Raw genomic sequence first — 13,376 nt, 5'->3', positions numbered from 1 at the left:
TGTTTTGTTTAACTTTGATGGTCACTGCAGCACTTTCTGTACATTGACCAATAAAGACTTTCTTTAGAATGAGTGAAAGTGTTTATTTCCCGTTCAAATGCTAATTATTCTACTTTGTGTACATCCTTAGTTTGAGGACAAAACCGTACAGCTAAATCTATGTGAGCAGTTTCTGTTGGAAAATGATCCATGAAGTGATATACACACATTCATATACAGTACCATGGTCTGTCTAAATATTTGACTGGCTGCAAGGTGTGCATTAAAACGTACTCGGTCACTAACGTAACCTCGGTTCTCTCTAGAAGAGGTCTCTCGTACTGCGTAAGTATCTTACGCTAGGGGAAAATCCCTTTTCCGCGAGATATTGAAGCCAAAAAATTATCCTTAATTTTGTATTATTGTAAAACGCGTTGCGGCAGCATACAGACATAGGCAAGACGGCTCGTGTGCCTATTGGCTGTTCTGCGGCAACTGCAGCAGCCTATCGAGCGAGGCCTAGCGTGAAGTCAGACCCAATGAGGGTGCTTCGCGCCCACTGCGTCACGTCCCGCCGAAACGGGCGTGGCTTAGGCCTATAAATACAGCTCGCAGGCAGCTGATATCTGGTTTTTCATCGCCGAAGCTAACCAGAGCGTGTGCATGCACGGCAAGATACGCAGTACTCGTTCCCTCTTCTAGAGAGAACCGAGGTTACGTTAGTAACCGAGTACGTTCTCTTACGAGAGGTCTCTCGTACTGCGTAAGTATCTTACGCTAGGGGACCCAATGTAAAACGCTGTGCGTGCTGGGATCTGACACCAAAGACCCAAGGGCGAAAGCCCAGGGTTCATATAGTGCATAATCACCAGGGGAACTCACAGGGAGTCCGGGAAGAGCCGCGCTCTTCCACATATAGCAGCGTCCCTTAGACGCAAATTACATCATACAGACAGGGCGGAGTACGGCCTGAGCTGATGGGAAATTGTGGGTCTTATTTATTTGCCCATAAGCATTTTGCGGTCGATTAGTGGGCAGTGCTCATCGAGCAGTGCTCAGCAGACACAGTATTCTGAACCGATAGCATCAGAACAGACAGTACTGGTATATTTAGACCGACAACAGCCTGGCCTGTAAGGCGGGAACCTCTAGGTCAGGGAACGACAACTGGCGGCCCATGGGCCAAAACTGGCCCGCCAGCAATATTTTCTGGCCCGCCGGATTATTTTGGAAGTCCATAAATGCTGCACAAAACTCTTCCACTACTTGAGAAAAGCCGTAGTCGCGCGGCGATTTCACCGCCGCATACTGTGTGAAACACCCACACTGTAAAAATAAAAGGTGCCTGGAGGAACCTTTTGGGGTTCTTCACTTTGCCACACCGGCGGAACCGTCTGTAGATCCTCTAGGCACCCTTTAAAAAGGGGCGGTTCTCTGAGGAACCACACAGGTTTCCTGAGGAACTCTTATATAAGGCACTGTGTGGAACCATTGTGGGTGCCTCCAGGAACCAAATTTCAATTTTATTTTATTTGTATTAAATTCATTTCATGTTGTTACTATGGTTACCACCATTAACTTCTATTATAATAAACAAACTGAACCAAATACAAAATAAGAATTGTTTATTACATATTTAGATCCATTTTAATACACTTCCATGCACTTGGAAAAAAAAACTAGTAATAGATTAATATCAATGAATACACAAAAAATATATAATAGTATAATACATAAGTAACATGAATAATCAACCATGTGTATACAATAGGCTACACAAGAAAAGACATCTCAACAAAATGCATGGAAAAAACATGTTCCAAGTAATAAATCAATGTAAAAAATTCAAATTTTGACTAATTAAAAATGTCCATCTTCACTTAATTTTAAAACATGTGTTTCAGTTCACTTAAGTCTGACGCCACTGTTTCCAAGTCCAAAAGCTCTATCAGATGCCAAAAACAAACAACAAACAGTGCTAATATACACTCATTGTGCTGCAATATTCCTGAAAATTATGATCCTAACCTTTATCTCTATTCCGAAATCTCAGATGGTTAGTTATCCATAAAATGTTGAATCATAAAATGTTGAAGTCTGGGATGCCGTGAGACTGGAGACTGTAATGTACACTATGGCTTTTGAAAAGCTTAAATGTGTGACTTGAATCAACAGTTCCCATAAATGGTTGTTGAGTATTCTCAATATCTAGAAACAAGATAAAGGAAGTAGAAGTAGAGGCTTCGACCCGGAAACAGTATTCCTTATGTCACAACAAGCAGAAAACATTTTCCATTTTTCCAGAGTTAAGGTGCAGTAAAATGATCTGTTGTTCTGTGAATGTTCACTGGTGAATTCAGTCATTTCAATAAGAATCCACACGATCAGCAATTTTGTGTGGTGCTTCATACATTACATCGCTACACTGCTGACAATGGTCAATGGACCTTTTTGCCTGTGTAATTTCATGAAATTCACAAATGTGATGCACCTTTACTCACTGCAACATAAAATGCAATCAATTATAAAATCTTCACAAGGGACATGTGAGGTACTTAACGAGTTCGAAAAGTGAAAAGGTGCATCAGCTTCATCTTCTGTTTGTTTTTCCTCTTTTCTGGTGGATGGTCCAGGCACTTCAGTGATTTTCAGGTCTACAGGAGGATTTTTATTCTTGATCAAACTTGTATTTCAGCTTACCGAGATCCCTGCAAAGTACAAAATGTACTGTTAGTAAGGTTATTAAAGTGATAGTTGTGAAATTTAAATAATTTCCTCAGCCTTGTGACGTTCCAAACCTGTTTGACTTTCTGTCTGTGGAACCCGAAACCAGATCTCAGGCATAATGCAACCCGTCACCATTTCATTATCACTGCATGAAACACAAGCATAAAAAAATTGTGTAATTCATTCACACCATTCTTATGTACACTTGTCTAGTTCAATTCAATGCAACAATTTATGTAAAAATGGTTAAGCTCCAAAAATGTCCCAGAAAAGATCCTAAAAATAATCAATGAGTTCACAACTCATGTGTAATGGGTTGTGTTGTAAGTCTTATGAAGCCATATAATAGCTTTTTCCTTTTTTTTGTCGAAAAAGACTAAACTTGAAGTTATAATTCAGTATAACTGATTAAAAAAGTACACAGTCAAACAATACAATTTCACACAGAGAAAGTTCATAGTAATAAAGTACTTGCATGTGGTGTATAGGTAACTTACTGTAATTCAATGTTGCCTCTGAAATGTTCAGATTATTTTAGAAATGTACTGGTTGTTCTGGGGAAACAAAAGAACAAAGCTGATTATTCACAACATAATATTTATTGACCAGTAAATGGCTTTAAAATGGTATTTGAGAGAATGAGAGCACCTGTAGTAAGTAAAGCTAGGCTAAACAAAAATAGACCAAACTATATTAACCGGCTTTTGTTATTCATAACAAACGCCAATGAGGACAGGAATCAGTTAAATTAGTTAGGCTATTATCAGCAATTTGAAGACACAGTTTTACAGAATATGTTGAATTGAATGACTAAATCAATCTAAGACAATAAGTCAATCATTTCCATTTGTTCATTAACTTATGTTAGATCAACGTAGTTAGCATCGCGGCTAAAACCTTCATACCAGATACTATGCAATAAACGAGTGGTAAACACTGTAACGTAGTAATGTATAATAAATTTAGTTTATATATATATGTGTGTTTGAATATAGTGAGTAGACTCTGTATTTATATTTATTTGGCGAGTTTACAAACCTTGTAAAGGAGAGCCGAACAAACGGCGGAAGCTTTGATGAGAGGAGCCGTTTCCCGATGACGTCGATCAGCTGAGCTTTGATTGCGCGCGAGCAGCGCGAGGATCACTGAAGCGACGACAGCAGAGGAATAGCAGCAGTTTCGTGACAGAATAAAACGTTTCTCCTCCTGGTTCTTCTTCTTCAAATAATAATTTATGAAGAAGTAGGTAAAAATTATTATTTTATTACTATTATTTATTCAATAATAATTAATTAATTATTATTATTAATATTATTATAATTTAGTGTTGTTGTTTAAGGTTTAAATTAATCAATAAAATAGGCCTATAGATACTAAATAAATGTAAGCTACCCAGGTGAAAAAGACGTAGGCTACTGTTAAATGTATTAAAAATGCATTAAAGTATATTTGTATTGTAGGCCTACTAAAAACACACTCAAGTACATTTTTAATTGTACATCTTTTTCACCTGGGTATGTATACTGAATCAAACTTAAGTAGCCTATAATAATAATAATAGGATAATAATAATCTCATTCTGGCCTCACTGAACCATTGGGTTCCTCCAGATGCTGGCTTTAACATAAGAGATCTTCCAGGAACCACTTAAATGTTAAAAGATCTTCCAATAACCCTTTTATCGCATTCAAGTTCCTCTATTTTCCCCCAAAGCACTTCGAGGTCTCATAGTAATGAAAAGGTGACTCCAGAACCTCTGAACTAAATACAAAGTGCTTAAAGGATCCCATAAGTTCCAGCAAGAACCTCAAAGATTGTCAATGCTCCTCCAGTAACCCTAGGAGAAAGAGCTTTGAGGCACCTAAATTACATTTTGAAGTTCCTTGAGTATCCGACAGGATATTTGAGGCTCCTTTAGTTTTTACAGTGCATAGGGAATCATGCGGCGCGGGATTACATTTTAAAGTATAACTGCGTTCACACCGGACGCGAATAGCGCTTCAAATTCGCGCCTGCCGTGTCTAGTTATACGCTTGACCACTTTGTGTCCATTCGCGCGTCAAAAGACGGTAGCGGTCAGAACTCTGGTGTAGGCTACTTTGGACGGAGCGGGCGGTCTGACTGAAAATAGCCCACTCCCGACATCTTTTGACAGCGTATCCGCACTTAATTCTGACCACCTGTACACCTATCTCTGAGGAGCTGTTTGGCACTGAAACCATTGTCAGTCAACAACATTCTTTTTTTGCAAGGATGTTTGAAATAGTTCGGCAGAAAATAGCCTACTTCATTTGTCAGTATGGCAATATGATTTTCGTTTATGTTGCTTAGAAATTTGAGTGATAGGCTTTGTCCTATTTAATTTTTGTTAGGCTATTTATATTTCATAATTTTTTTCTGTGGCATTTTTTTTCTCTGCTGACAGTACAATGTTAAAATAGCCTAATATTTATATTGACACGAACACAATTTTTGTATAGCATTTATTATAGGCTACTTAATCTCATTCTTGCCGTTAGAGACATTTGAATGTGAGATTATGGAAACGAGATAAAAATTTTGCGGAACCGTCAGGTCGGGAAATAAAGCGGGTGAACACCGAGTGTATTTTAAGCGGTTGCTGAATAGAACCTTGTGGGAGCGGGACAGAAAAAAAACAGTCCCGCGCAGAACTCCTTAAACCTTAGGTGTGTATGTGTGTGTCCCGAATAAATAATAATACAAAAAAAAAAAGGAATAAAGTTCAAAAGTCGGACTGTAAGCGAATGAGTATGATTGCTATTCACACCTTTGTGAACGTCCGCTGAACGAAACGAAGAGCTGCTCCGTCTGTCTGAAGACAGATGAGCGAGACACATAAGCTCTTAATGCCCTGACTGGACAAAGGAAGCTCGCGTCTCCTTCCTCGTCAGAGACCGGTAGGGCTGACAGGGAAATGACCTGCGCCCTAAACGGTGTGTTGAGGGATTTTGGAACATAACCGTGCTTAGGTTTGAGTATAACTCTTGAGTCATTAGGCCCAAACTCCATGCACGTCGCGCTGACTGAGAGCGCGTGTAAGTCCCCTATGCGCTTCACCGAAGCGAGAGCCAGAAGAAACACTGTCTTGAAAGACAGGTGTTTAAGATCAATCGTCTGTAAAGGCTCAAATGGGTCACCTTTCATGGCCTCTAGTACCACAGAAAGGTCCCATACAGGGACTGAGGGAGGTCTGGGAGGATTCAGTCTCTTAGCTCCTCTAAGGAAGCGGATGACTACATCGTTCCTTCCTATTGACTGACCAAGCGTTGTTTTTTGAGAACGCTGCTATGGCTGCCACATAAACTTTGAGCGTGGAAGGGGACCTGCCCTTGTCCAACAGCTCTTGTAGGAAGGAGAGAACCTCCGTCACCCCACAGTCTGGGGGCGACACGCCACGAGCTGTGCACCAGCTGGAGAATACTGACCATTTCGAGGAATAGAGACGTTGCGTAGACGGAGCTCTGGCCTGCGTGATCGTGTTTAACACTCCGCTTGGGAGGTCAGCGGGTACCCGTTGATGGCCCAAACATGAAGGGACCACAGCTCTGGGCGCGGATGCCAAATCGAGCCCTTGGCCTGAGAGAGGAGGTCCCTCCTCACTGGCACTGGCCATGGGGCAGTGCTCGCTAGCTGCATCAGAACTGGGAACCAGGGTTGGTTTTTCCAGAACTGCGCTACGAGTAGCACTGAGCATCCTTCTTCCCTGATCCGCTCTATCACCTGAGGCAGGAGAGAGACGGGAGGAAAGGCATAGAGCGGGCGGCGGGGCCATACATGAGCCAGCGCGTCCCTGCTCTTGGAGAAAAATTCCAGACAGTGAGCGTTTTCTTGAGACGCAAACAGGTCTACTTCCGCTCTGCCGAATTTCTTCCACAGCAGCTGGACTGTCTGTGGGTGTAGAGACCACTCGCCTGTCGGAACATTGTTCCTGGACAGTCTGTCCGGTCCTACGTTTAGGAGCCCTGGCACATGCGCTGCTCTCAGCGAGAGCAGGTTGCGCTGAGCCCACACCAGGAGGCGTTCTGTCAGCCTGTGCAGGTTTCGGGACCTGAGGCCGCCCTGGCGATTTATGTAGGACACCACTGACATGTTGTCCGAACGGTCCAGGACGTGGTGTCCTCGTATTTGGGGACAAAAACGCGTCAGCGCGTTGTCTACTGCCAGCATTTCGAGGCAGTTTATGTGCAGAAGCTTCTCCCGTTCTGACCATTGGCCGAAGAACGGTCTGCCCTCGAGCAGCGCTCCCCATCCCGAGGTGGATGCGTCCGTAGACACCACCTTCACACTCGAGGAAGTCCCCAGGCTTACACCTGATTGGTACCAGTCGTTTGCTTTCCAAGGTTTCAGAGTTGCGATGCATTTCTGATTGACCTTGAGACGAAGCAGACCGGAAGCCCACGCTCGGCGCGGCACTCGCGCTTTCAGCCAGAACTGTAGCGGGCGCATGCGAAGCAAGCCCAGCTGAAGAACTGATGATGCTGAGGCCATGAGACCCAGCATCCTCTGAAATTTCTTGAGCGGGACAGATGCGCCGCAGCGGAAAGAGCTCGCTGCGCGCTGAATGTCTAGCACGCGCTGTGGTGACAGTCGCGCTGTCATAGACAGCGAGTTCAGTTCTGTGCCCAGAAAAGATATTATCTGTCTGGGGGACAGAGAACTCTTCGCCCAATTGACTCTGAGACCCAGATTCTCAAGGTGATTGAGTAAAATGGTCCTGTGCTCTATGAGCATCGAGTGAGATTGAGCTAGAATCAGCCAATCGTCCAAGTAGTTCAATACTCGCATGCCCTGTAGCCTGAGGGGTGCGAGCGCTGCGTCCATGCACATCGTAAATGTACGGGGTGCTAGGGACAAGCCGAACGGTAGGACTGTGTACTGATATGCCTGGCCCTCGAAGGCGAATCTCAAATATCGCCTGTGACGTGACGCTATCTGTATTTGAAAATACGCGTCTTTCAGATCTATTGACACAAACCAATCTCCTCGGCGAATCTGCGCGAGGATTTTTCTGGTCGTGAGCATTCTGAACTGTTGCTTTGCAAGCACTCTGTTCAGTTGCCTTAGATCCAGTATGGGTCTGAGACCCCCGTCTTTTTTCGGTACCAGGAAGTATCTGCTATATAGCCCTCCTTCGCTCTGACCTAGAGATAACGGCTCTATGGCCCCTTTGCTCAATAGTTTCGAAATTTCGGCTAGAAGTAGGTGTGCTACTTCTGTTTTTACCATGGTCTCGACGCGCGTCGCATAGCGACGAGGGCGCCGGCGAAACTGTAGCGAATAGCCTCTTTTTATAATGTCTAGAACCCACTTCGAAACCCCGGGTAGCCTCGCCCATGCATCTGCATGAATGGCTAGGGGTTGAATGCGAAGCGTGCTCTGGTCGCTCAGCGACAGAGGGGCTTCGGTGTGCTGTAACACAAGCGAGGCTGTAACACAAGCTTATGACATTCGAGGCAGAGGGCGCGCTGATAACAGCGGGCAGATTGCCCACGCTCGGCTCCTCTGCGGTGTTTAACCGAGAGAGGGAGGGCTGGGCGAGTCCCGTAGGACTTGTCATGTCTGTGTGTGGATGTGGGCGTGGGATAGCGGGCACATTTACCACACCGAGAGCATTGTCCGCCTGAGCAGAGCGAATACACATTGGTTTCGTTTTTACAGAAACCTCGAGACATGCAGGACGTAGTGATTGTGGGCACTGGGCAGTGGGCACATCTGCTACGTTTAATGCGCAATCGAACTGGGTCGATTTTATGTGCGCGAGCACTGTGTGACGGGCTGTGCTTGTGTGTAGGAATGGGCACTGGGCAGTGGGCATTTTGTCTACACTCATAACACCATCGGCCGTGGCCGGGACACCAGAAAATACACTCTTTATGGGATTTATCTGGGTAGCCGTAAAAACGGCATTTGTGTGCAGGCAAGCGGGCAGTGAAACCGGCTTGTTGACTGCAAAATACACTGGAACAGTCACATTTCTTGGAACTGAACGAGCGATGATTTTTGGTGGAAGTCCGGCCGCAGCGAGACTTGGACACCGTCGTTTCCCTAGGCGTGCTAGGACGACTTCGGGGCCTCGGGCGGAGGCTGAGGCTGTGAGCTCTGAGCAGACGGTTTCGTACGGCCTGCTGCAGAACTGGAGCGCTTCGGCAGGAAGTGCTTCATAGCCTGTGACGCTTTCTGTACCTCGGCGAATCTTTCCGCGAAATCTTTGACGGAAGTTCCGAAGAGGCCAGCGGAAGAAAACGGAGCGTCGAGGAACGCGGCGTGCTCAGACTCAGACATCTCAGAGAGCGTTAGCCATAGGTGTCTATCAGTCACAGTGAGAGAGGCCATGCTCCGTCCTATGGCCTGTGCAGCAGGCTTAGTAGCGCGGAGAGCGAGGTCCGTAGCACTTCTCAAGTCTGGCACGCAAATTGCATCTGGTCCATTCTCGTCCAGCTTTCGGAGGAGATCGGCCTGGAAAATTTGCAGTGTGGCCATAGTATGCAGCGCTGACGCAGCCTGCCCAGTGGCGGAGAAAGCGCGAACGAGCAGGGTTGACGTCATGCGGCAAGCTTTTGAAGGTAGAGCCAGCTTAGCGCGCCGTCCAGCGGAGGGCGGGTAAAGGTGGGCTGCTATCGCTTCTTCGACCGGCGGCAGCGAATGGTAACCTCTGTTTTTAGCATCGTCAACAGCGGAGAATGCTAGCGAAACAGAAGAGCGCATTCTAGCTGAGAAGGGGGCATTCCAAGACTTAGCGACTTCTTCGTGAAACTCAGGAAGAAAGGGCGCTGGTCTGGACGCAGGCGAAGCGCGCTCCCCGGGAAGAAAATATCCATCCAGCCGGTTGTGAGCAGGCTGTTCAGGCGTAGACCACTCGACCACCATACGAGTATGCGCATCAGCTCTGACTCGATGCTAGCTCTTTTGCCTGACGATGCGCGGACAGAGGGCGCGAGATCCACAGAGCTTGCCCAATCCTCACTGCCCGATGCCAGGAGAGAGCAGGAATCATCCTCCCCCAATGCGGCTTTCTCATCAGTGTCATCGACGGAAGCGGCGGCAGACGGCGGCCGCTGTCCGTCAGGAAGAGACACTGACGAAGCCGGTGAAGCTGGCGGGCGAACCGGCGAGCTTTGACGGGTGGGGGAAGGTTCCGGGACCCGCTGAGCACGGCGCTTTTTACGGCACGGCACTACAGCGGGCGGAGGTGCAGTCTCAGTGAAATATGCCAGGCGAGTCCTCAGAGTCGCCATAGGCAGTAGCTCGCAGTGATGGCAGCCGCCGTCAGCGAGCGCGAGAGCTGCATGATCCTCACCCAGGCAGGAAACGCAGATAACGTGGCGGTCCCCGTCGCTGAGTGTGGCTCTGCACGAGCCGCAGGAAGGCATCTTTAAAAAGACGCAAGCTCTTCTAGACAGTGTGTGTCGCGGCGGCGAACACACACACAACAGAGAGTGTAAAGGATATAGGTGCCGGATAGCGCAGCAGGAAGGCGATTGAAGGCGGCGTGGCCAGCGACTTCAGTGACGACTCGTCCCGCTGCAAGTGCTTCCTCAGACGGCGCGGCTTCTCTCCGGATCCAGCGATGCGTGTGCTTCGCTGAAGAGATGAAAAATCAGATATCAGCTGCCTGCGAGCTGTATTTATAGGCCTATGCCACGCCCGTTTCGGCGGGACGTGACGCAGTGGGCGCGAAGCACCCTCATTGGGTCTGACGTCACGCTAGGCCTCGCTCGATAGGCTGCTGCAGTTGCCGCAGAACAGCCAATAGGCACACGAGCCGTCTTGCCTATGTCTGTATGCTGCCGCAACGCGTTTTACAATAATACAAAATTAAGGATAATTTTTTGGCTTCAATATCTCGCGGAAAAGGGATTTTCCCCTAGCGTAAGATACTTACGCAGTACGAGAGACCTCTCGTAAGAGAACCATGTAATGCATATAGGAGGAGACCTGGGAGTGTTGTAACTGTCAGTTTGACAAGTCAGAAAAGAGCTGTGGTGATGTCATTTAATATCATACACTCCCATCTCCTTTTTGAGCTCACATGAGAAGTGGCATGTGACTGTGCGCAACATTGTAGATTTTATTACCAAAAAACACATTTTAAAGGGGTCTTATTATAATTTTTCCCTTTTTAACTTTAGTTAGTGTGTAATGTTGCTGTTTGAGTATTAAAAAAATATCTAGGTTACAAAGCTCAAAGTTCACTCTAAAGGGGAATATTTTCTAGAACTACATACATAGTTTGGATTACAGCGCACTTCTTCCAGATCTTGTGAAGTCACAATGTCACTCATTTAAACGCCCGTGGGATACGTGGAAAATGGAGCGAGTCCTGGTTGAGCCGCGTACAGAAGTTCACACGGTACAGTATATCTAACATCCTTACACAATATACACTTCTTTTAAGCTTTACATTCCTGGAGTGCAATGATCCACATTCATTGCGTTACACCTGGTTTAACGATTTTGAAGGGTTTTTGTGTGTTATTTGTTCACAGGTGAAAGAAAGCCTTACAGAAGAAGAAATGGCATATTCAGTTTGAAGGCTATATTTTGGATATTGTACACCAAAATGAATCAAAATGTATACACAGGGCTGTGCTAATCATGTTATCATAACATTCATATTTCATATAGTAAACATATGAAGGACACTGGCCAGTACTGACAATAATTATTGTCAGAGTCAATTCAAGCTAAAAGCACAAATTAAGTTTCTAAAAAAAGTGTATTTATATATTTACAAGCAATTCATTTTATTAAAGCTATCAAAGTGGTAACATCAACAAACATTAAGGATTTAGCCTTAAGTCTTTTTTAGGAGTTAAGACTTCCTGACAAGTATTTTGAACTTCATGAATTTAAATAGACCATCAAAGAGGAAAAAGTAAATGGCCAACAAATGAAGTGTGGTCATTTTCATTATCGCAGACCCATGTATTTTGCCGGAGACGCACATAGACATGATCTCCTCCTTTTAGAGTCAAAGAGATTGAATTAGTTCCTGTATCATAGCGGTCACCTAGAGGATGATTGTAAATAGTTACTATCTGTTGTCCATTTTTAAAGAGTCTTAGTCCCATAGCTTTAGATGAGCGGTTATGTCCAGACAAAGTGAAGAAATAGACGCCTTTAACAGGTGCTGTGAAGATAGAAGATACCTGTAAGATACTGTGAAGATACCTGTAATGGTATATGCAACAATTAATAATTTATCAAGGATTTCTATGATCAAATAAATACACTGTTTATCTGATATGTAGCTTTCAAAATTCTATAACACACAGATACAGATTCAGTATAAGAACACAGTGGCTGGGTTGTAAGCTCTTCCCTCATTCACAAAGACATCTTTGTAAGCCAGAGTGATCTCAGTGTTGAAAGGTCCATAGTTACCAACGGGTCCAAGTGTGGCAGCAAATGCCACTTTATAATCTGCGTGAATCAAAGATCAAATTTTGTTTAAAAAATAATCATGCAAACCTCTGTATAACACATCTCAGATCACAAACTATATTTCCTATCTTTCTGTTGGGTATGTATACGGTCTGTATATAATTTGTGTATATAATTTATATAATGTATATAATTTGTTATCACTTTGGACTGATCTGACAAGCTTATTGAGCAACAAAGATACTCATACAGCTTAATTTTTTAATCCATCCATAGGATTTCTTTTTTTTTTTTTTTTTACTAATTTTCCATCTGTAAGCATGACACACGTGAAATAACAGATGGGAGGGTTACCTTTTCTCCTAAGATGTTCCTCAGTGACCTCCAGTCTGTTCTTCAGAGACCTCACAGTAGATCTCAGCTCTGCCAGCTGAGACTGGATCCCTGTGAGAAAGTGTTGCTGAAACTCACCAGAAGTCGAACCAGCACCGCTTTCTTCCACATTCAAATGCTCAGTCCTGTCAGTCTGCAATCCCTTCTCTTCCTGCTGGACCTCAGACATACAGGGACAGATGATCACCAGAAGCACCAGCGGATACAGAATAGTGCAGGACATCTTTACCTTAAGATAATACAAGTGGAAGACTGCAACTGTCAGTGAAGAAATGAATATTATTGGGCTTCTCGTCCCCTACAGCCCTGAACAAGACCCAGGTGTTTTAGTTGCAGAAGTTCCTGCAGCTCTTGATATATCCCTGCTGGATTGATGTTTAACTCATGAGACATTTTATGAGGAAAGAAAATATTATTTTTTTATTGCAGATAATCACATGTACAACGTGATCCATTTATCAGCAAAACATAGTTTATATACATATGCCCTGCTGATCAGTTCATATATGACACTTACACAATATATATGCAATGTATGCAATACAAGACTTATGCAATATTGATCTTTGATTTTAAAAAGACTTTAAAAATATATTTTTATCAAGTTGTTATTGTGTAAAACATGACACACGTGGAAAAATAACAAAAGACCAAAGGTCAGTGTCACGAACTGCTCCGAGACACAAAGGTTGAGATCCAATTGCAGCTTTATTTGAAGCATAATCCAGAATCGTAATCAGCACAAGCAGGGGTCAAACACAGGAAGGCAGTCCAAACAAACAAATAAACAAACAATCAAAACAGGCAGGGGTCAGAGGCAAAAGAGTAGCCTAATCCAGGGAACAGGCAAGAAATCCAAAAACCAAGAGACA

The 13,376-nt window shown here is 44.5% G+C and overlaps 2 protein-coding genes and 1 long non-coding RNA gene across 4 annotated transcripts in view; 1 reads left to right on the top strand and 2 right to left on the bottom strand.

The window, feature by feature from the left end:
• LOC309501512 (complement C1q-like protein 4) overlaps positions 1-13,376 on the top strand; it is a 32,377-nt gene that overhangs the window by 14,258 nt on the left and 4,743 nt on the right. The window lies entirely within an intron of this gene.
• Positions 1,307-4,579, bottom strand: LOC309500191. Its single transcript, XR_014206497.1, has 4 exons — positions 3,745-4,579; positions 3,204-3,260; positions 2,778-2,851; positions 1,307-2,687 (listed from the first exon to the last, which is right to left on the bottom strand). It is a non-coding gene; the product is annotated as an uncharacterized lncRNA (long non-coding RNA).
• On the bottom strand, positions 12,011-13,023 carry LOC309500497 (uncharacterized protein; the record flags this gene model as incomplete). Its single annotated transcript, XM_082172105.1, has 2 exons — positions 12,466-13,023; positions 12,011-12,150 (listed from the first exon to the last, which is right to left on the bottom strand). The coding sequence occupies exons 1-2, from the start codon at positions 12,725-12,727 to the stop codon at positions 12,011-12,013; spliced, it is 402 nt and encodes a 133-aa protein (XP_082028231.1). The 5' UTR covers positions 12,728-13,023.

The sequence above is a fragment of the Leuciscus leuciscus genome (genome assembly GCF_965113295.1).
Source record: "Leuciscus leuciscus genome assembly, chromosome: 6".
Classification (NCBI taxonomy): domain Eukaryota; kingdom Metazoa; phylum Chordata; class Actinopteri; order Cypriniformes; family Leuciscidae; genus Leuciscus; species Leuciscus leuciscus.
The sequence above is the reverse complement of the archived record's forward strand: the minus strand, read 5'-3'. Positions and strand labels throughout refer to the sequence as shown.